This window comes from Pelodiscus sinensis, chromosome 27, assembly GCF_052426305.1.
Source record: "Pelodiscus sinensis isolate ZL-2025 chromosome 27, ASM5242630v1, whole genome shotgun sequence".
Classification (NCBI taxonomy): domain Eukaryota; kingdom Metazoa; phylum Chordata; order Testudines; family Trionychidae; genus Pelodiscus; species Pelodiscus sinensis.
In genome coordinates, this window is record NC_143078.1 from 1,742,503 (window position 1) to 1,766,213 (window position 23,711).

The window sequence follows — 23,711 nt, forward strand, 5'->3', positions numbered from 1 at the left end:
GTGTAGATGTATCTTTAGGGAGCTCATGCCTAGCATGCTGGCTTTTGTGGATTCCATTCTTAACTGCCTGTCTCTCCCCAGTGGTGCATGTGTGTGAAAAGAAAAGCTCTAAATAGCTTCTCTACCCACTTCTCTGGGTTCTCAGCTGCTGTGTTCAGGCAATTTTTTCCCATGCCACTGGAAGCTGGAATGACAGCTATGGACAGCATGAATGTCTGGCAGTGTAAAACACGTGTCCATTCCCAGCTCTATAGCCACTCTATGACTGGGTACGCATCTCTTCTTTTGGCCCACACGGTTTGATTTTTAATTCATCTATCTCAAGAACAGAGCAATATATTGGGCACATCAGTGCAACCTCTCAGTACATGCTCCCCTTTAGTCAGTCTCCTGTTTACTGTTTGTTTTTCATGAGCAACATGCAAACATAAGTGAATCTACTTTCTCGTTATCTGCTTTGAATTCTGGTACTGCAGAATGGGGCTTTTTAATGACATAGTCATGGAGAAAGAAACCAAATTGTTACTAGCAGTGTCCACTATACGGCTCTTAAACCCTCTAAACTTTATTTAAAAACTTCAAAGATGTATTCTGGTGTACGCACACACAGTTTGAAGGCTGTAAATAACCTAGTCTCAAAGCAATTATTTATGTCTGTTATTAACTTTCACTGATAGAAAAGATAAGAAGGCATTTTTATACACTGTAGCCAGCACAGCATTATTGTGCTGGCTACAGTGACTTTTTGAATCTGTCTTAAATTAGTCAAAAGCTTCAGGGGGTAGCCGAGTTAGTCTGTAGCAAGAAAAACTAAAAAACAATGAATAATCTGGTAGCACTTTAAACACTAACAAAACATGTAGATGGGTATCATGAGCTTTTGTGGGCACAACCCACTTCTTCAGATGACGGGACTCAATAACTTGCTGCTGATTTGCTAAGAAAACAACATACTGTTTATTAGTATGCTACATAACACTCTTCCTTTTGGAGTCACATTCTTTTTTCCCCTGACCTCTTGTGGTGCCCATGCCGGGTGTGTGTTGGTATTGAACAGCTTCTTTATATATTCTAAATATACTGGCTGTTCTCCAGCACATAGAAGAGACCTGGATTTGAATGTAAACTACATTGCAGTCTGAAATACTGATTTAATAAACTTTAATTTCCTGGCATTCAACAAATGTATCTCATTTTGTCTTCTATTTCTAACCATTTTCAGGTCAATAGAACATACTGTTGCGGAACCTACAGAGCAGGTCCGATGCGGCAGATAAGTCTTGTTGGAGCAGTAGATGAAGAAGTTGGTGACTACTTCCCAGAATTTCTTGATATGTTGGAGGAATCCCCATTTCTGAGAGTGAGCATTGTACCATTGCAGTAATTTTGTTTAAATTGTTTATTATCAAGCATGACTATCTTAACATGTCTTAATTAACAACTTCATGTGCCTAAATTCTCTAATTATTTAGCAACAGCTTCTCCATTCAGGTGAACTTTCAAACTTCCTTACTGAGGATGGTGATAAAAATGTATCCTCTATTCAAAGAACTAGATACTGAAAGGGGAAGAATTTAAAAGTCACAGCAATCAGTTATTTAACTGGAGAAATTATTGGGCATGTCAGTTTTACAATTGCATGTCAGTTTTACAATGACATGCTTTTTAAAAGCTGAGTAAGTTAACTATATTACTGCCGGAATATGTTTCATCTCTAAGAATAATATTTAGTTTCTGTATAGTTCCTTTAGTAATAAACTTGAGCCAGTGCTTATCAAATTTTTACATAAGAACGGCCATACTGAGTCAGACCAGAGGTTAGTATAGCACAGTATCCCATCTTCCGACAGTGGCCAATGCTAGGTAGCCCCAGAGGGAATGAACAGAACAAGTGATCAAGTAATGCCACCCCTGTTGCCCATTCCTAGCTTCTGACAAACAGAGGCTAGGGTTACCATTCCCGCCCATCCTGGCTAATAGTCATTAATGGACCTATCTTTCATGAATTTATCTAGCTTTTTATTGAACCTTGTTAAAGTCCTAGCCTTCACAACATCCTCTAGCAAGGAGTTCCATAGGTTGACTCTGTGTTGTGTGAAGTAGTACTTCCTTTTGTTTGTTTTAAACTTTCTATTAAACAGTTTTAACTGTTGTTCATTTGACATAGCATTTTGTATTCCCAAATTTAGATGACTTTGCCCTGGGGCACGCTTTCTAGCCTCCAGCTTCAGTGCAGGTCACAGAGTGATGATGGCCCCATAATGTGGGTGAGACCAGGAGAACAGATGATCCCGACAGCAGATATGCCAAAATCACCATTCAAACGACGCCGGTAACATTATTTTCCTTAATAGAAAATAAAATCACAGTTAGACAGAGCATTGTCCTCAGGTTTTAATGTTGGTCATTACTGTGTATGAAATTAATCTCTCAAAGGTAAACCAGGGCTTTCTTAAATTTCCCATATGTTTTCCGTTCCTTTTGCTTTAAAACCAAGCAGTCTAGTTATTTAAGACAAACTAACAGGTCTTCAAGTGCTGTCCCTATGGGTGCTCCACTGTAGATGTCAGCGCGTTCTCACGCCAGCGATCGAGATTTTTCTTAGCGGTGTCTGGTCATGCCGTGCCTGCACGGTAGCTGCCTCGTGGTGCCCTTTGTTGTCTATTGACTGCGCATGCAGCACTGCCCCCCTCAGTTCCTTCTCTACCGTTCTCAGCAGCAAATGGAGCTCTTAGCAGTCTCCACTCTTTTTCCTTTGTTCCTTTCCCAGTTCTTCTTTTTCCTTTTTTTTTCTTCAAAACAAACACAATCTTTTTTCTTTTGGAGAGAAGAGGCATTAAGCTTTTTGTCCCCTTCCCCATCCTCCATTCAGCTCCTTCCTTCAACCTCTTTTTTGTTCTATGGAGTCAACCCAAACTCCTCAAACAAAAAAAACAACCCCAACTCCTTTGTGTCCACAAGAAACAAGATGATGAAAACCCCAACTGTTGACATGCCCACTTCCCCCGGCTTCAAGAAATGCAACACCCGCAGAGATGCCATGCAGGCTCTGATGGGCACTCTTCCTGTGTTCACTGTCTCAGAGAGAGCCACATGATCACGCCCCTATTGGCACTATAGACCAGCCATCTCTTTCTCCTACCGCCTCCATACCATATAATGAAGGCGACGCAGATGGTCAGTATAATTGCTTCTCATCTCAACACTTCTCACCCACCCAGAGAAGACCTCTTTGGGAACATAGATCATCCAAACCCTAATATGAACCACCACCTCCTCATTGGTACAGACTGCTATGGCCATATCTACCACCTTCATACCCCATGCATTGGTCACTCTGGGATGCCTGGTCCCCATACAGACATCACCATACAATGCCATCTATTCCTGCCAGGACAGCAATCAGCTCTCTTCCACCTCACACCCATAATACTATCTCCAAAGTGCCAGATGAGATACCTTCTGAGGAAGAGGATGTAGCCCTTTGGCTTCTACAAAGTTAGCTCTCCCAGTGGCTCAGGCCATCTGGAAACCCTGGATACGATATGGCAAACACCGTCATGAGCTCCTCCCACTAATATATGAGTCAATAGAAAATATTTTGTTCCTGCCAAAGACGTAGACTTTCTATTTTCTCACACTCTTCTGATTTTTTTGGTAGTGGATGCTGTACATCACAGGGCAGTTACCCCTAGTTCACTCCACCCCTCTGCTTTGGAGTCTGTACCCTTAATTCCATGGTAGAGAAAGAATGGAGGAAGGGCTGCGCCACACGTGCAGTCAGTGAACGCAGACCACAGTATGAAGTGGCTTCTGCGCAGGTGCAGCGTGACCAGGCACTGCTAAAAAAAATCTCCAATTGGCGGCACAAGGCCACACTGACACCTAGACTATGTCTACATGGCGAGTTTTTGAGGCAGAAAATATGCTGATGAGGGACTCATTAGTATAAGTCGTGATCTCATTAGCATATTTTCTGCTGTTTCTTTTTGCGCAAGAGGTTTTTGCACAAAAAGAAGCAGTGTGGACTCTTTTTTTGTGTGCAAAAACTTCATTTTGCGCAACCCACCCCCCCATCCACACTGCTTCTTTTTGTACAAAAACCCTTTGTGCAAAAAGAAACAGCAGAAAATATGCTAATGAGATTGCAACTTATACTAATGAGCCCCTCATTAACATATTTTCTGCCGGAAGTACTCACAGTGAAGATGATGCTATAGTGGAGCACCTGCAGGGATACATGTCACATATGTCAAAGAACCACTGTTACTTCACAAGGTGAATCGCTTTTTCTTGCCCGTGTTCCAGATAAATGCATTTGAGTTCAAAGTTTTCTCAAAATAGACAGCTCTTTGTAGTGCCTCTTAGATACATCTCTTGCGTTACTCCACATAAGAATGGCCATATTGGGTCAGACCAATGGTCCATGTAGCCCAGTATTCTGTCTGATCCACTTCCTACTTCAGTCTGTGAAAAAGCTAATATTTTGCGCAATTCTCCATCACAGTGCAGAGGTCTCTAGATTATATTAAAAGCTAATATATTAGCTAATGCTAATTATTTAAGCAGTCTTGGTACTGGTTGTCTTTTCAAGAAATACTGTGTTTCAGAGGAATGTTCTCTTAACTACTTAAGTCTCCTCAGCTGCCTTTTCATTGAAATGTTGCATTGGTAAGGTCTGTCTTCTGGATTTGTATTCCACTATATCGAAAACACAACACTTAAATCCATTATTCCAAATTTTTAAAAGAGTTACTATTTCACGGTACCTTATCAGGATAAATCATGACTTCGGCCAGTAAGCACAAAATTATGCCATTATTTTATAACTGGGTGGGAAAACAAAAAGGTATAATTTTCTATCAAAGAAGCTTTGTTAGAGAAAAGTTCTTGTCCTCTGAAAAATATAAAAGTAAAAAAACTTTGATTGTGAATTTTTAAAAGTGCTCTTGCCTATAATCACAGAATACTAGGACTGGAAGGGACCTCAAGCGGTCATCGAGTCCAGTCTCCTGCCCTCCTGGCAGGACCAAATACTGTCTAGACCATCCCTGCTAGACATTTATCTAACCTACTCTTAAATATCTCCAGAAATGGAGATTCTACAACCTCCCTGGGCAATTTATTCCAGTGTTTGAGTACCTTGACAGGAACTTTTTCCTAATGTCCAACCTAAACCTCCCTTGCTGCAGTTTAAGCCCATTGCTTCTTGTTCTGTCCTCTGAGGCCAAGATGAACAAGTTTTCTCCCTCCTCCTTATGACACCCTTTTAGATACCTGAAAACAGCTATCATGTCCCACCTCAATCTTCTCTTTTCCAAACTAAACAAACCCAATTATTTCAGCCTTCCTTCATCTAAGGTCATGTTCTCTAGACCTTTAATCATTCTTGTTGCTCTTTTCTGGACCTTTTCCAATTTCTCCACATCTTTCTTGAAATGCGGTGCCCAGAACTGGACACAATACTCCAATTGAGGCCTAACCAGCACAGAGTAGAGCAGAAGAATGACTTCTCGTATCTTGCTCACAACATACCTGTTAATGCATCCCAGAATCATGTTTGCTTTTTTTGCAACAGCATCACACTGCTGACTCATATTCAGCTTGTGGTCCACTATAACCCCTAGGTCCCTTTCTGCAGTTCTCCTTCCTAGACAGTTGCTTCCCATTCTGTATGGGTATGTCTAGACTACATGGCTCTGTTTCCAGAGCCATGTAGATTAGTTTACTAGACATACCCAAATGAAGTGGCGATTTAAATAATCTCCACTTCATTTAAATTAAAATGGCTGCCGTCCTGTGCCAATCAGCTGTTTGCTGGCACAGCACGGTAGTCTGGATGCTCCACGGTCGACATCAAAGGCATTTGTCGACCTTCCCAGTATGCCTCGTGGGATGAGGTTTACCGGGGAGGTCGACAAATGCCTGTGATGTCCACCGCGGAGCATCCAGACTACAGCACTCTGCTGCCAAACAGCTGCTTCATTTGGGTGTGTCTAGTAAACTAATCTACATGGCTCTGGCGACAGAGCCATGTAGTCTAGACATACCCTTTGTGTGAAACTGATTGTTCCTTCTTAAGTGGAGCACTTTGCATTTATCCTTAGTAAACTTCATCCTTTTTACCTCAGACCATTTCTCCAATTTGTCCAGACCATTTTGAATTATGACCCTATCCTCCAGAGCAGTCGCAACCCCTCCCAGCTTGGTTTCATCTGCAAACTTAATAAGCGTACTTTCTGTGCCAATATCTAAATCTTGATGAAGGTATTAATCAGAGCCAGTCCCAAAACAGACCCCTGCGGAACCCCACTTGTTATATCTTTCCAGCAGGATTGTGAACCATTAATAACTACTCTCTGAGTATGGTTATCCAGCCAGTTATGCACCCACCTTATAGTAGCCCCAAAATAATAATAATAGTTATTTTGTTTAACACTGTGGTAAAATGCACAGCTGTATATAAATTGTTCTGACACAGCCTTCCATCAACTAGTGGCCAAGAAACTCCAAATGGAGAATCTAACTCTGTGGTTATAAAGCAATTGTTAGTAGTGGTAATTTTGTTTAAAATGCTTTTTATTTCATTCTCCAAATTTATAATCTTTGAAGTTTTGAGTGAAATAATTAAAATCTACTCCCCACCATCTGCTTGAAATCCAAGAGGCAAATTTCTCTTCGATTTTCCTGGAGAGTATATCATTCACTGGTCTTGGAGAGAGAAATAATTGAATTAATGTTTTCATTATAGCTTTAGGCAGAAAATCAAATATGTTTTCTCTACACAACAACGCAATTTTTAATAGTCTGTATTTTAAATTGAATATTTAAGAATGATGCAACTTGCGTAGTTCAAAGGATAATAACACATCCCATTAATGTATATCCTTTTTCTTCCTCTCTTCACCTCATTTCATAGATCAATGAACGAAATAAAAAATCTTCAGTACCTACCTCGAACCAGTGAGCCCCGTGAAGTTCTCTTTGAAGACCGAACAAGAGCCCATGCTGATCATGTAGGTCAGGGGTTTGACTGGCAGAGTACAGCCGCTGTAGGAGTGCTGAAAGCTGTACAGTTTGGTGAATGGTGAGTGTGACTGAATTTTGTAACTACTTCATTTGGATTTGAGACTGACTTCCCTTTATAAAAAGGAGAAAATGCAAAGTGTCTGTTGAATAGCAGCCTAGTTATATAAATTAAGACCAAATTATTTGTGCCTATTCAAATGCTATGCAGAGTTTGTAAAACATAATCTAGTAAATACATATCTCTGGGAACTTTTACCCTGACTTTCTTCTCTCTTCTGAGGCCCACGCAAAAACTGTATTACCATGAACTAGTTTGCAGAGAGCATGAACTAATTTGCTGAGAGATTGTGTGATATATTGTAAATCGTTGTATCTGGAGCATACTGCATGTGTTTTCCATAGTCTCATAAATGATTATAAATTCAGTTCCATAAACAGAATATTATCAGATTAATTGTTCATTTGTGATGGTGCCTACAATATTTTTCCACCTCTCAGATCCAGGGCCTTGCTGGTAACTAAGTCCTGGGAAAAAATCATAACTTTTGAATTGACAGTGTTGTCTATAGCAATTACAGTAGAAATTGGACAGCAGGAACAGTGTCATCAAGCTCAAGAAACTGTCATCAACAGATTATTCAAGAGTAAGATAAATGAGCAGTGCCAGTACTTTCCTTGCCCTATGTTTCAGATCCATTGACCAAGCAGTATCTACTTATATTGTCCCCATCACCATAGTACCTGAGGGTACGTCTACATAGCAACGTTATTTTGGAATAACATCAGTGCGCATCTACACTACGAACCTATATTTTGAAATAATGTGGAGCTGGAGGACTTCTTACTCTGACTCATGGCAACCCGCATTTCACAATGGGTAAGGGAAGTCAAAAGAAGAGTGTTTTTCCTTTGACTTCCTGCTGTGTAGACAGCGCCAAAAGCCAAATTAAGCTATTTCAACTTCAGCTACGCAGTTGATGTAGCTCAAGTTGCATAGCTTAATTCGACTTTAGCCCTGCTGTGTAGACATACCCTAAGTGACCTACACATTTTTCTTTCCAATATTCCTTTAAAAATATAAATATTAGCCCAGTTATAAAATAGGAGAATTGTACTAGTTGTGATGCTGAGATCCCTATTATGGAATAGATATTTTCTTTACAGTAACTTGCTTTCCAGAGCTGTACACAAATTCTTTAAAACTCAGTCTTGACAATCTTCATCTCTAGGAGTGTCCAACCTCGAATAACCAAAGATGTGATTTGTTTCCATGCTGAAGACTTCACTGATGTGGTACAAAGACTTCAGTTAGACTTGCATGAACCTCCAGTGTCACAGGTACTGAGTATTCCCTAGTTACAAATTATTTCCAGTATTTTGGAAATAGCTTTAAAAGCAGCGTATTTATTTTTAAAAAACTAGTGTTAGTCAAATGTTTAAAATAAAAGTAGAAACAGTGGGTGTCTCATATGTGGTTCTAGGCTTGTTGCTAGAGCTGTTTATCTGTATCTCTTGTTGTAGTGGTGGTAGACTGACATCATGAAGATCATGTATTTTGATATTAGCATGACCAAGCATCACAAAGCTCCTTTTTTCATAAGATAAGGAACTAGAAGTCTTGAGTACGGGATTATTGGAATTTCACATAATTTGGGTTTCCATTTCCCCTACTTGCTTCACGCGCCTTCTGGCATCAGTCATGTCCATCTGGCACCCCAAAACATTGGAGCCTCTTGAGTATCTGGTCTCCTGCAAGACAATAATACTGTGAAACATTTAGGATATGCTGTGCGCTACAGAAGTCATTCTAAACTGGGTAGGGATTTACTGTGCAAACACGCCTCTACTTTTTCCCCTCTCCCAATATGATGCTAGTGAGTTGGAGTTTTAGTCTCATAGGATGCATCTACACTGCAGGGCTTAACTCGTAATAAGCTGTGCAAATTGCGTCTCTTATATCGAAATAGCTTATTTCGAAATAGGGAGCATCTACACAGCACTTATTTCGAAATAGAGCACTCTTCCTCTGATTTCCCTTATTCCTTGTACAATGAGGGTTACAGGAGTTGGAGTTAGAAGTCCTCCAGTTTGACAGTATTTTGACACTATTTCAAAATAACTTCCTGCTGTGTAGATGCAGACTAAGTTATTTCAAAAGAGCCATAGTTATTTCGAAACAGTGTTGCAGTATAGACGTACCCGTAGTGTCAGACCAACCACACCCAGCTTTGTCTGGTAATGCCAGGTCAAAAGCTTCTTTCTGAAGCTCTAGTTCTTATTTTCAAATCTGCCTGTGATCCCATAATGCTGTAGCAACGGGGTCATTATTTGTCACTACAGCACTTCATAATGAGACATTAAAGATTTGTTCTTGCCCTAGATAACTTCATAGCTAAAGTTATAGTCTATAAAGTGTAATTGCAATTAAATGGGTTGCTGGACTGAAAGTGTACTCTTCAATCTAACTGGATACCCAGTTTTGGACCCTGCATACAGATTAGCAGTAACTTTCCCCTTTCTTCCTCTCAGTGTGTTCAATGGGTGGATGAAGCCAAGCTAAACCAAATGAGACGGGAAGGCATTCGCTATGCTAGAATCCAGCTGTGTGACAATGACATCTACTTCATCCCTAGAAATGTCATTCATCAGTTCAAAACAGTGTCAGCGGTCTGCAGCTTAGCCTGGCATATAAGGCTCAAACAGTACCATCCTGTGGGGGAGTCTTCTCAAAATTCAGAAAGCAATTCAAACATGAACAGTAGTATTCCTGAAAAGACAGAGTCAGAAGGTGAACCCCAATGTGTGAGTGTTAAAACAGAGTCTGAGGATGTAGAAATGCAGCATAAAACAGGGGCACCATCCTCCTCATCCTCCTTAATTTCATCAATATCGGGACTTGTTCTGAAATCAGATCAGGTGGCCCAGCCTCTTCCAGTTTTTAAACTAGAATCCGCTCAGCAACATAACCCGCAGGATCACACAGACTCTGCTGTGTGATATGTACATAGTCAAACACATTTTTTAAACAACTTTTTAAAATTTTGATGTGAAGTTATAGTTTTATAACTTGCTTATGTTTTATTGGAGAAATCTTGCCTATAATTCTATAAAGAAAGGTGACATTCCAAAATGTCAAGCATATCTTTTTTACACAGATTATGCAAAGTTCAAGTTGTAATTTACTCCCATAGTACAGCATGTAATAGTGGTCTACCACTTCTTTCTGTTTAGTGAGGTAATAATTCAGTATCTCCTCATCAAAATCAGAACAGAATTCCTCTACAAGCTCAAAATCATTGAACTATCTAATCCCCTTACTTAATTTTCTTCTTTAACCTTCACCTTGAAAGGATGGCTTCTGTATAAGACTCTCCCATCTGATTTTAACTGCTAAAATCAAAGAGAAAGCACAGCACTTTTGATGACCAGTGATGTTATGGTCTGTCTGTTCTTAAATTCCTGGTGGATACTCAAATTACTAGATGTATAGATTTTTAAAATGTTAAACAGTTCATAAAAAGGTGAAGTATAACATCTTATCCTGTTGAAATGTAATCACTTACAACACTTTCCACAGTACTGCTTATAATGTTTGGTGTGAGGATTTTACTTCCTAAATACATCTTTCCCGAATATATGACGAATGCTAGAGTTAATTTTAAAAAAACAAACAAACGCAGTCTCATGGAGGTAACTGCATTCTTGTCAGCACTTTAAAGCATTAAATTACTAACAATCTTGGCAGCTTGTTTTGAAAAATTCACAATAAGCATCTGATGGAAAATATCATCTCCTTGGTACTGATGCACTTAATCTAATAGAGTTGGGTTGGTGATAACCCAATTCTATTGGTTGTCCTTATTCTCTGAAGTTCTGTATTACTATTTCAGAATAAAATATTATGGCATTGGTTGGCTGTTTCCACTTGTAGCTCTTGGGTGCCCTGGTGCTGTGTTTGAAAAATCAGTGACACAAGCTAATATGTTAAGTGTCATCTACCGACATAGTTATTTTTATAGTCTTATGATATTTCTGAATGTTTGTGTGATCTGTATTTGACTTTCACTCACCAATTATATAACAACTGTCTTTTCTAGTCATCAGAAAGAAGAGTCCCCCACACACACCCAGGATACAAACTTGATTTTGGTGCCACTGAAGTTGTCCCAGGACAACTTCATTGTTCTAATCCTCACTGGGGTAGGAAAGAGATTTCTAACACTATATTAGGATAAGGAAAAGAAAAGATGCTGTGGTATTAGTTCTGGGTGCATCTTTTAAATATCAATTATAAATCTTCTCTTTAAAAGGTTCTGAAATATGTTAATCTGTTATTATAAATATTACTTTGTGCAATATTGTTTTGTGTAGACTTATATGCATCTTAGCACCTCAGTATAGAGGTCACAATTGATAGCAAAATAATCATCAGAAAATACTGCAATGATTAGTTAGAATTTGTATTACTCCTTATATATGTATATGTACGTATTGTCTTCAGTACAAAAATGAAGGCACGTTAGAAAATATTTCAGACTAATTTACAGATTGAAGTGGTGGTGACTTGTTTAGTAATCTGTGTAAATAAGGTGTTAGAATGGAAAGCTTTTATGAAAAGTAATATGATTCATGCAGGGGTATAATTTAATTTTAGCAAAAATTATAGATTATCAAAAGTGGTTCAGAAACAGGCTCTCTGTTCTCTGGCATTTTTCCCACTTTTTTGTTGAGAAGAATTTTATAGAGCTTTAATGGGGTTGTGCAAAGTAAAATTCTTCACAGGCGATATTGATTTCAGTGCCTCTTTAATTTTAACATTGAATAATATTATATTAGTGTTGTTTTCCCTTTCTTTTTTAACTCGCTCTGCTTGTCTTCCAAGTGCTTGTTTCTCTTCTCTCATGTGCTATTCATTGGCCATGTCAAAGATGGTATCACGATCTCTTAATCATTGCTAACTAATAAGGTGATTGTCCTTGGATGGTCAGCACTGTGTATAAATCACTCAGGAACTGATATATCTTCAAAGAACTTACATTTGAAGGAAAAGCTATTCATTTATTTATAAAACCAGTTCTCCCCTTATATCTTAAAAAGCAAAAATTAAACATACTTAGGCTAAAAAGGGTCACAATTTAAGATGAAACCATGTACCATTAATTTTTATTTGTATTCCTCTAGAGCTTGAAATAGAATGAAGAGACATGTAATTTTTTAAATGCGCATTGGAAGTGTCTGTAAACTATATTAAATAGCATGCTTTTAAACTAACATGAACAGTAGACCAGCTGAATGCTTCACACTGCTCTCAAAAGCGTTTCCTGCTTGTGTGAAATAATCTATTCTTTCTAAAATATCAAGAAATTGTTTCTCTTTTACTTCTGTGGATTGAATGACTTTATCCATTGTACCATACTTTTCTTTTACTCACTAGTTCAAAACCTAAAGTAATGCCCCCCCTCTTCATTACAAATTAGTCATAGAATGATTTAGATAAAGTTGTTGTTGTTGTTATTTGTAGGACTGAGATAAAGATGAGCAGATTTTTGTTTCGGGTAAAATGTTATGAAGCTTTCAATTTTATTATGGATTTTGTCTTAATTTTGCTTGTACGAAATTTATTGTTTAATGAAATACTAATGCAACTTTTGAGACATTTGTAAAATCCAAAATTACCACTCTTCTTCCAAACCCAGATAATCTCTAAATATAGGGTATAGAAAGTATTGCTCCTGAAATCGATAACTAAATCTGTTGCCCAGTAGACTGAAATCAATGTATTACAGTTGGAATACCTTCAGATACACAGTACTCTAAAATGGTTGGCAATGAAAAATGGCTTACTTAATAATGAATATGAAGAATACAAATGCCGTACAGTGTAGGAATGTTAGAGTGTACCTGACTAACCATTTAGCTGATAAGCTGATACTTATTGGCTAGTGGTGTCTGTTCCATTCAGCTGGCTCCCAGGAACATGGCTTCGCTGTGGCAAAGCAGGAAAGCCTCCTCCCGAGAGTCAGGTGGGCAAGGGCTGCTCACTTCACTCAGAGAGGAGGCTTCACTGCACAGCCTCCTCCCTGGGAGCTGGGCAGGGAAAGGAATCCGCCTCCTTGGGAGCAGAACTGGCAGGGGCTTGGTGGCCCCTGTCCCAGGGAGACTTTGCTGCGGGCTCCGCAGTTATAAAGCTTAAACAAGTTTTTATACATAAGCTTTATCCTGCAGAACCTGCAACGTGTAACTGGGTAACCGCTGAGAGCTTCATTGGTTACATGGTTACTGATGTAACTGACTTTTAACATCCCTAATACATTGTGCTTTGTGAGAAACTGAGTGACAGATGGTGAAGTTAATCCTTCCAGTATAGTATTGGCCACCTCAAATCTTTGTCTAGTCTTAAGAGTAAAATATTTGCAAATAATTGGTGGAGAAAGGCAACTTCTGATTGACTGTTATCACTCAAAGATTTCAGAAGCTAGCTCATTAAATTCAGTGATAATGTCTATGCCAGGGGTGGGGAACCTAAGGCTTGGGGGACCCCAGCTTTCCTGGGTCTGGCCCCTGATGCTTGGGTCTCCCCTCCCAGCCCACTCCTGCGCGCTTCCTTTCACCCAGACCCCACACCCCAAACTTGCTTCCCAGCAACCCCCTCCCTCCCACACACTGAGCCCCTCATTTTGGCCTCACCCCAGAGCTTAGGAGAGTCCACAGATTCTACTAGCCTGGGTCCCCTAGACTCTGGTGTGTGATGGGAATATGAGGAGTGTCTTTCTCCTCAGTTGGGGGGGTGTGTGTGAGTGACATCAGTGAGGTTGTGGGGTTTTTCTTGTTTGTTGTTTTTTTGCTTTTCGCTTTTTTGAGGCTCCTGATTTTTCTGTGGATCAGTGGCCCCTGACCCAAAAAAGTTTCCCCACCTTTGGCCTATGCACTTTATGCAAGCATATCTCAAATTCAATTGGCAAGATTATCTCGTTGTATCAACAGCTGTTAGTAGACTGAGTACTTACGGATATGATGAAATAAAGCTATACATAAAGATGGAATACTGAGTACTTACGGATATGATGAAATAAAGCTATACATAAAGATGGAATACATCTCAGAATAGTCCTTGTCACATTTTGATCATACTCCTTTAGAATTCATTGTTACATCAGGTCAGCTAGTGTAATTTACAGTAATTCCATTGAGTTCCCTGGAGGTAAATCATTATAGCGCCATTGAAGGTTTGTCCTGTTGTTTAGAAACTTATGGGCTTGGTTGAAGTCTGGAACTGAGATATGGAATACTCTCTTGCCTTGAAACCAACTTAGATTTTTAACAGCAGTAGTCCAGGGACATGGTACTAAAGGGTATAACTAGTTGTAAGATGGAATACTGGGCATGGCTTCTCATTTAAACACAGTTTACAATTCTTTTTTTAGGTTCCAAGGAAAATGGTAAACTGGGATAAAGGTGAAAGGCCACATTGTGTCAGAGTAAAGGGGCCCCTGGCCAAAGAAAGACTCTAAATATGAAACTTGTCAGAAATAATAGTATCATTTTCCTCTCCCTTGAATGTCCTCATACTGTCTGTGCAGAAACTTAACTTGTTTTAAAAGTACCTTGTGAAGCCAATGGCTCACTTCTCTGTTAACATGTTTTGTTAACAGAGAAGATGGAATACACACTGAATTGTTCTCCAGGGATATGTAATAATTATTCATGTGTACCTTTTTAATATAGAGAAACTGTTAATCTGTCAACTGTTTTCCTACATGAGTACTTAGTTCCAGTCTCTTGACATAATTTTATTTTATCACAGCTACAGGAGGGATGTGAGTTCAAGTCCTTCATTTTGCTTATTCTGCCATTCACATGCTTGAATTTTAATGGGTGATAAGCACTTTACATATATTGTTTAAAATGCTAAGTGTGTGTGTAGCCATATTGGTTGTTTTATAGGACATAATAAGTGGGGGAGGGACATAATCTTCAACCCCTGAAAAGGAACCTTTTTCACCCGATGGCTGGTTCTGTAAATTAACTTATGTTGATCTAAAAGAACATTTCTGAACTTTATGGCCTTCCATTAATTTACATAATTGTTATGATCAAATAGCACATGTAGCTGAAGGGCTAATATTGTTATAGCACTCATCAACTGTTTAAAGAAATACTTATACTTCTAATTCCTTTGTACAACATGTAAAGAGATTTCTTATTTGATTTTGTGATTTTAATTTAATTGGCAGCTAATATATTTTCAGTAGGTTTTTAATTTATCTAAGTTCTTTTTATATAGGGGACACGATCAATTGCCTGGAAGACTGTTTGCTTTGTGCGACCCTACTATATTTATTGACATTTAACAGAAAAGTTTTAAAGAGGTTTTTATAAAGCATAGTGTAAACAGGACCTCTATGTGAATAATCCTCTAACCAGTGTATTTCTTTCAGTAGCTGATTGTACAAGCGTGTCAAATTGTTAAGCTATTTCTTTGTAAAATAGTACAATGGAATGCATAGATTTTTCCTGTAAAGTATTTTTTTAATAAACCTGATTTTGTCCTTTACTTCAGTTGCTCTCATTACTTAAACTTATTTAAATTTAATAGCAGTAACTCATGTCTGCTGAGCAATTGCAAATGTTTAGAATATAAACTTCTCCTCTCTTCTCAATGTTCTCCTGAAAGATCAGTAAGACAGGCAGTATCAGCATGCCTCTTCTCACCTTTTTTCATTTCGGGAACAGCAACATTATTTCGAAATGACTTGGTCCTCGTCTACACAGCAGGCAGTTATTCAAAATAATGTCAAAATACTGTCAAGCTGGAGGACTTTTTACTGACTTCTGTAACCCTCATCGTACGAGGAGAAAGGGAAGTCGGAGGAAGAGTGCTCTATTTTGAAGTAAGTGCTGTATAGACGCTCCCAATTTCAAAATAAGCTATTTCAAAATAAGCTACACAATTAACATGGTTCAATTTGCATAGCTTATTTCGAGTTAAGCCCTGCTGTGTAGACGCACCCTTCCTGAGCTTAAGTAATGTTGCACTAGGATCACATTGGTTACTGCATAACTGGCTGGATAACCATTCCCAGAGAGTAGTTATTAACGGCTCACAATCCTCCCAGAAAGGTATCACAACTGGGGTTCTGCAGGAGTGTGTTTTGGGACTGGTTCTGTTTAATATCTTCACCAACGATTTAGGTACTGGCATAGAGAGTACGCATATTAAGTCTGCAGATGATACCAAGCTAGGTAGGGTTGCAACTGCTCTGGAGGATAGGGTCATAATTCAAAATGATCTGGACAAATTGGAGAAATGGTCTGAGGTAAACAGGATGAAGTTTACTAAGGACAAATGCAAAGTGCTCCACTTAGGAACAATCAGTTTCACACATATAGAATGGGAAGTGACTGTCTGGTAAGGAGTACGGCAGAAAGGGATCTAGGGGTTATAGTGGACCACAAGCTAAATATGAGTCAGCAGTGTGATGCTGTTGCAAAAAAAGCAAACATGATTCTAGGTTGTATCAACAGGTGTGTTGTGAGCAAGACACAAGAAGTCATTCTTCCACTCTACTCAGCGCTGATTAGGCATCAATTGGAGTATTGTATCCAGTTCTGGGCACCGCATTTCAAGAAAGATGTGGAGAAATTGGAAAGGGTCCAGAAAAGAGCAACAAGAATGATTAAAGGTCTAGAGAACATGACCTATAAAGGAAGACTGAAAGAACTGGGCTTGTTTAGTTTGGAAAAGAAAAGATTGAGAGGGGACATGATAGTGGTTTTCAGGTAACTAAAAGGGTGTCACAAGGAGGAGGGAGAAAACTTGTTCTTTCTGGCCTCAGAGGATAGAACAAGAAGCAATGGGCTTAAACTGCAGCAAGGGAGGTTTAGGTTGGACATTAGGAAAAAGTTCCTACCTGTCAGGATGGTTAAACACTGGAATAAATTGCCCAGGGAGGTTGTGGAATCCCCATCTCTGGAGATATTTAAGAGTAGGTTAGATAAATGTCTATCAGGGATGGTCTTAGACAGTCCTGGGTCCTGCCATGGGGGCAGGGGACTGGAACTGATGACCTCCCGAGGTCCCTTCCAGTCCTAGTATTCTATGGTTCTATAAGTAAAGGAAGAACACTGAGAATTGATCGAGAATGTGGTAGAGAAATGGCCTCATCAGTAGTCCAGAAAAACAAAATCTAAGCCAATTCAAAGCTTACAAAATTAGTGACTATTATAAAATGCTTAATTCCATATCCGAATGAAAAGATTAGAAAACTAAAGCCTGCAGTCATTGGATGTTTTAGCTAGGGGAGGAGAAAGAGAAACTACTGTTGCTGTGTGTTGCATATAATGACAATGTGAGAAAGGTGGCCAACAACTCTAATGGAACTAAAACCTCTGCCAGGTTTGATTTTTAAGTTACAGGGCTTCTGCTACAATTCCCTTTTCTCTACCCAATACTGCAGACCATCCCTGCGAGGCATGAAGATGGTGTTGATGATTTCCTGCTTTTTCAAAGTATTTTGGAGACAAGGTCTAGATTTAGAATGCACCAAACTGCACGAAATAGCATTTTAAAAAATTTATTAAACCTTAAGGGCACGTCTGCTCTACAAGATAAGGTCCAATCTAATACGGTTGATTTCCTACCACCTGATTTTGCAAAGTCAAAGGTCCATGTCCTCACTGCAGGAAAGAATCGAATGTACCCCAAAGTAGCATGACCCTAGTAGGAAACCTACTGTTGATTCAGACGGTGAGGCTCCTGCAACATGACCAGCTCTTGGATCTTGAGGACCTCTTTGCCACCACCGTATCCTCCAGGCTGACACTAGGCATGTTTTGGACGGACTTGACAACCACACAGGGGATGCTGGCTAGGCCATCCCCCAAAATGGTATCCAGATGGTCACAGAAGTGGCACGTGTGAGGTGCCATAAGGAAAAGTTATTTACTTATTCCCACAATATAAAAACTAGGGGTCACCAAATGTAATTAATAGGCAGCAGGTTTAAAACAAACAAAAGGAAGTTTTTCTTCACTCAGCGCACAGTCAACCTGTGGAACTCCTTGCCAGAGGATGTGGTGAAGGCTAGAACTTTAACAGGGTTAAAAAAGAGCTAGATAGATTCATGGAGGTTAGGTCCATCAATGGCTATTAGCCAGGATGGATAGGAATGGTATCCCTAGCCTCTGTTTCTCTGGAGGTGGATGACGGGAGGGATCACATAAGGATTACCTGTTGTGTTCCCTCCCTGTGAGGCACTTGGAATTGGCCACTGTCAGCAGATAGGATACTGGGCTAGATGGACCTTTGGTCTGACCCAGTATGGTCATTCTTACGAACATAGTTCTTATATTGTAGGAATAAGTAAATAACTTTTCCTTATTCACTTTTCCATACCAGTCATGATTTTATAAACCTCTATCATATCCCTCCTTAGTCTCCTCTTTTCTAAACTGAAAAGTCCAAGTCTTTTTAATCTCTCTTCATATGGGACCCGTTCCAAACCCTTCATAATTTTTGCTGCCCTTTTTTGAACCTTTTCCAATGCCAATGTCTCTTTTTTGAGATGAGGCGACCACATCTGTATGCAGTATTCAAGATGTGGGCATACCGTGGTTTTATATAGAGGCAATAAAATATTTTCTGTCTTATTCGCTATCCATTTTTAAATGACTCCTAAAATTCTATTTGCTTTTTTGACTGCTGCTGCACACTGAGTGGATGTTTTCAGATAAGTATCCACAATGACGCCAAGATCTCTCTCTTGAGTAGTTGTGGCCAAAGTAGTTCCCATCATATTGTATGTCTAGTTGGGATTATTTTTTCCAATGTGCATTACTTTGCTCTTATCAACATTAAATTTCATTTGCCATTTTGTTGCCCAATCACTTAGTTTGGTGAGATCTTTTTGAAGCGCTTCACAGTCTGCTTGGTCTTAACTATCTTGAGCAGTTTAGTATCATCTGCACATTTTGCCACCTCACTTTTTACCCCTTTCTCTAGATCATTTATAAATAATTTGAATAGGATAGGTCTCAGGGCAGACCCTTGGGGACCCCACTAGTATCCTCTCTCCACTCAGAAAACTAACCATTTATACCTGCCCTTTGTTTCCTGTCTTTTAACCAGTTATCAATCGATGAGAGGACCTTCCCTCTTATCCCATGACCACTTATTTTATTTAAGAGCTTTTGGTGAGGGACCTTGTCAAAGGCTTTCTGGAGATCTAAGTATACTACATCCAGTATTGTCCACTTGTCCACATATTTGTTGACCCCCTCAAAGAACTGTAGCAGATTAGTAAGGCAGGATTTCCCTTTACAGAAACCATGTTGACTTCCCCCCAACAAATTATTTTCATCCTTGTCTGACAATTTTATTCTTTACTATAGTTACAACTAATTTGCCCAGTACTGATGTTAGATTTACTGCTCTGTAATTGCCAGGATCACCTCTAGAGCCCTTTTTAAATATTGGGGTCACGTTAGCTACCTTCCAATCATTAGGTACGGAAGCTGATTTAAAGGATAGGTTACAAACCACAGTTAATAGTTCCGCAATTTCCCATTTGAGTTCTTTCAGAAGTCTTGGGTGAATGCCATCTGGTCTCAGTGACCTGTTACTGTTAAGTTTATCAATTTGTTCCAAAACCTCTTCTAATAACACCTCACTCTAAGACAATTCCTCAGATTTGTCACCTAAAAAGAAGGGCTCAGGTTTGGGAATCTCCCTAATATCCTTGTGAAAAGCAGTACAGAAACAGACTTCCATGGCCCTTGAGGTTGATGCGACAGGGTTGGTAGTGCGGACACATCACTTAGAAAAATTGACTGTACGCAGCTAAAGTCAATCTAAACTCCTAAGCTACATCTACTCTGCCGGTTATACTGGCAGTGAGTATGCAAATGAGATGCAGATTAGCATATCACTGCACCCCATTTGCATAATTTATGAACACCATTTTTGTGGAAAAAGTAGTGTGGATAGGGTTTTTTTGCAAAACCCCCTGTCTACACTACTTTTTTTCTGCAAAAACAGTGTGAATAAATTATGCAAATGAGGCAAGGCAATATACTAACCTGGGCCTCATTTGCATAATTGCTGCGGGCAAAACTGGCAGTGTAGACAAAGCCTAGTGTAGACCAGGCGTAAGAGCCCTACTATGGATTTAATTCAATTCCTCTGCAGTCTACTACAGTTTGAACACTGTATGACAATACTTTTCTCACCAGAGGAGGGCCTGTTCATCTTTGGTCATGTTACTTAAAGTTAGTAAAACTGTACTGCAAAAATGTGAAGTGATGGTGCGTTACTATTGGGTGTCTCAATTGGCGGGCACATCAGTGAAGGTTGGGGGTTTTTGGAGGATTTTTTTTTTTTGCTTCTCACTTACATGGTCCCCAACTGATTGTTCTGTGTGTCACTGCCCCCCCCCTCGCCCCAAGAAAGATTCCCTGCCCCTGCCATAAATGAAGACAACATTGAAACCTTTTGTGTTGGACATAAATTAATATTTTACCTTATTTAAAATGAAGTTTGATAAACTAACATGAGAGTGTTAAAGCACTTAATCTGTTTACTAATTTCATTTACTAGCTTATCAATGACAGCATAGAGTGGGGTGCCCCGAGTCTTTCCCCTTGAAGCTGTTCTACTGTCATTGGACAACATGCTGCCTGTTGAGTGCTGCATTGTGCAGTGGTTTAGAAAGTCTCCTGGGCTGTTTCATACTTAGGTTCACTTGCTCCCTTTGTGGGCTGAGGGGCCAGGAGTGGAGCAGGGAGCAACCTCAGCCTTCCTTATGCCACTGTCCCACGTTCATTAGCTATTAATGGCCAAAACAAAGCAGCCCTCTGCAAGCCTGTGATTAGGGCCCCCACTTGGAACTGTGGAGGTCATGGGACAATCAGGGCTTTGACCAGTCCTGCTGTCTAGGTGAAGTGATTTTGCTTTGGTTTACTATTAATGGGCTCAAAGACAAGCCCAGCAATAGAAAGGCTTCTGTGGGGTAGTGGTTAATGTAGTAATTGGTATTTCCTGCTGTAGTGGTTCAGTTCCCCTGTCTGCCAGGTGCTGCAAATGGATTTGAAAGTTGAAATGGCCTGGCTTTTCTCTTGAAGTTCCTTCCACTTTGATTAACTATTAATTGGGTCAGAGCTAACATCTACGGTTGTATTCTGAGGTGTGAGGGTACACATATACCATGTGTGATCCTGGTTTGAATCTCCTGTTTAAAAACGAACTTTTCTTGAAGTTCCTTCCACTTTGATTAACTATTAATTGGGTCAAAGCAAAAGCTGATCATAATAAGTCTTCTGTAGAGTAGTGGTTAATGTGTTGACTAATATGGTAACTGCTACTGGATCAATTCCCCTCCTAGGCAAATGGTTTTGAGCACTGAAATGTCCTGGCTTTTCTGTTGATACTTGTTCCACTTCAATAAACTATTAAGTTAGCCAAAAAGAAGCTCTGTATAGGGTAAGGGTTAGTGTGTTGGTTTGTGGTATGAGCACTCCTGGTTCAATTCCCTGTGAATTGGAGGGGAGTGCTAAAATGCTTGACTCCTCTCTTGACACTTGTTCCACTTTACTAAACTATTAATTGGGCCAAAGAGAAGCAGGTTGGTATGAAAGCTCACCATAGGGCAGTGGTTAGTGTGTTGACTTGTGGTGTGAATGCCCCTAGTTCAAGTCCCTGATGGAGTGAGTGAATTTGAATAAGGAAATGCCCTGGCTTTCCTCTTGACACTTGTGCCACTTTACTAAACTATTAATTGGGCCAAAGAGAAGCCAGTTGGCATGAAAGCTCACCATAGGGCAGTGGTTAGTGTGTCGAGTTGTGGTGTGACTGTTCCTGGTTCAAATCCCTGGTGGTGTGAGTGGATCTGAGCACTGAAATACTCTGGTTTTTCTGTTGACACTTGTTCCACTTTAATAAACTATTAACTGGGCCAAAGAGAGCACTACCTCTGTAAAATTCTCCATAGGGCAGTGGTCACAGCACTTGCCTAGGCTGCTCACAGAAGGGGTTCGAGTCCCTGCGGGGGGTGAAAGTGTTTCATTTGAAGAGCAAGTGCCATTACTCTTACCTGTTGGCGCTGTTCCCCTTTACTTAAGTGTGGCCTGGGGCAGCTCTAGCGTTTGGATCACTCTGTAGCCCGGTGGTTGCGTGCTTGCCTAGAAGGTGGGAGATCCTTGGATTTCCTAGTTCGAATCCTACCTCTGCCCCTTTAGAAGGGGTTTGACTGGGGAAATCCTCTCTCCCAGGTGACCGGGGAGGTGGCAGATTCCTATTTAGGTCCCTGCTCCGGGTGGAGCCATTGTCTTAAGAATAAAAGACGGGACTTAGACTGAAAGCTCTCACCTCTCTGGGGGGTGGGGTTAGGTGGGGGTGGGGGGTGGGGTGGGTGGGCTAGGGAGGGGGGTGGGTGGGTGGGGTTAGGGGGCGGGTGGTGGGGGGGCGGTCCCTGGGAGGCAGGAGATACCCGCTCCAGTCCCTTCGCAGAGGCGGGACTGGAACTGGGATCTCCCACCTCCTGGGCAGGCCAGGACCACAGGGGGCAAAAGAGAGATCCGAGTTTTATTAAAAAGCCGAAGAGGCAGCAAATAATTTTTCAAAACCCTTTGTCTTACCAGGCACAGGGGGAATAGAACTCACAGACTCAACCTTCCAAGCCAGCACCTACACCCCTGTGCTATGGAGGGCTTCACACAGTGAGTGTTTGCTTGGGCCCTATCAGTAGTTAACGAAAGGGGCCCTACTGCAACAGGAAAGCCCAACGGCCTCTGCTGACCCAGCAAAGCCTCCACCCCAGCGCTCCAGGGAGTGACTTGAGCGCTAGGCCGCACAGGGTGGCTCTCGCGTGGCCAGAGCTAGGGCGCCCACTTGAGACACAGGAAATCGCAGAAGGGGGCTTGGCCCAGCCTGGCCCACACCCTACCTGAATAGCCCGTCCACTGTCAGCTCTGACCGTCTCGCAGGGCTGACCGGGGGTCTCTGCTTCAGCGTCACAGAGCTCGGCAGAGGCCGCACAGCAGGCAAGATGACAGGTTTGCTCCTCGGCGCCTTTGCTCCCAGGGTCCGAGCTGCTGGAGGAGCCCTTGTGCGCGGTGTCTCTGCATCGCCCTGCACGGCCGGGCAGTGTCGACGAGCAGGTGGTGGTCGGGTCTGGCAGGGTCCCTGTGTCAAAGAGCAGACCCGCTGGACGGTTACATGGCAGAACTGACGTAGCCCTCTGCAGCAGGCGGCATCGGAGCCGGCTCCCCGCGTGGCACCGCTGACAGGCAGCGCACAGCCCCCAGCAGCCCTTCCTCCCGTGAGCTTTCCTTTGGCCCAGTGCCCAGCGAATGGCAGCGGAGCCGCGTGCACCAGCGAGCAGGGAGCCCCGCTGCAGAGCCCCCAACCCCGCCGGGAAATGCGGCTGCTGAGCCCGCAGAAGGGGGCCGAGCCCCACCCGCCCCCCGGGCCCACGCAGAGCCGCGCCCGCCCGGCGCCCTGCAAACCTCTGCTCCTGCGGCCCGCGAGCCGGCTCGTGCGCACGCGACACTCAGCGCGACGGGCGCACCCGGCACGTGGCCTGGGAGCAGGCGCGCAGGCGCGGCGCAGGCTGCGGCATAACCAGCGCTGCTGCGGGGCAATCGAGCCCCGCCCCCAGCCGAGGAGCGCGCGCAGCCCCGCGCTCTGC

At 41.4% G+C, this 23,711-nt stretch overlaps 1 protein-coding gene and 1 long non-coding RNA gene across 3 annotated transcripts in view; one reads left to right on the forward strand and one right to left on the reverse strand.

Annotated features, from left to right (window-relative positions):
- Positions 1-22,363, forward strand: part of RSBN1 (round spermatid basic protein 1) — a 52,816-nt gene extending 30,453 nt beyond the window's left edge. Inside the window, exons 3-7 of one of the 2 annotated variants that reach the window (XM_075910291.2) lie at positions 1,223-1,360; positions 2,190-2,332; positions 6,920-7,087; positions 8,259-8,367; positions 11,127-22,363. In XM_075910291.2, the coding sequence (XP_075766406.1) occupies positions 1,223-1,360; positions 2,190-2,332; positions 6,920-7,087; positions 8,259-8,367; positions 11,127-11,264 (696 nt within the window). In that variant the 3' untranslated portion in view covers positions 11,265-22,363. Of the gene's footprint in view, positions 1-1,222; positions 1,361-2,189; positions 2,333-6,919; positions 7,088-8,258; positions 8,368-9,558 lie in introns of both variants that reach the window. The other variant, XM_075910290.2, reaches the window with a different exon arrangement.
- LOC142820894 (uncharacterized) lies at positions 1,145-23,669 on the reverse strand. Its single transcript, XR_012897868.2, has 4 exons — positions 23,530-23,669; positions 22,968-23,206; positions 6,955-8,778; positions 1,145-2,346 (listed from the first exon to the last, which is right to left on the reverse strand). It is a non-coding gene; the product is annotated as an uncharacterized LOC142820894 (long non-coding RNA).
- Positions 23,670-23,711: the final 42 nt, after the last annotated feature.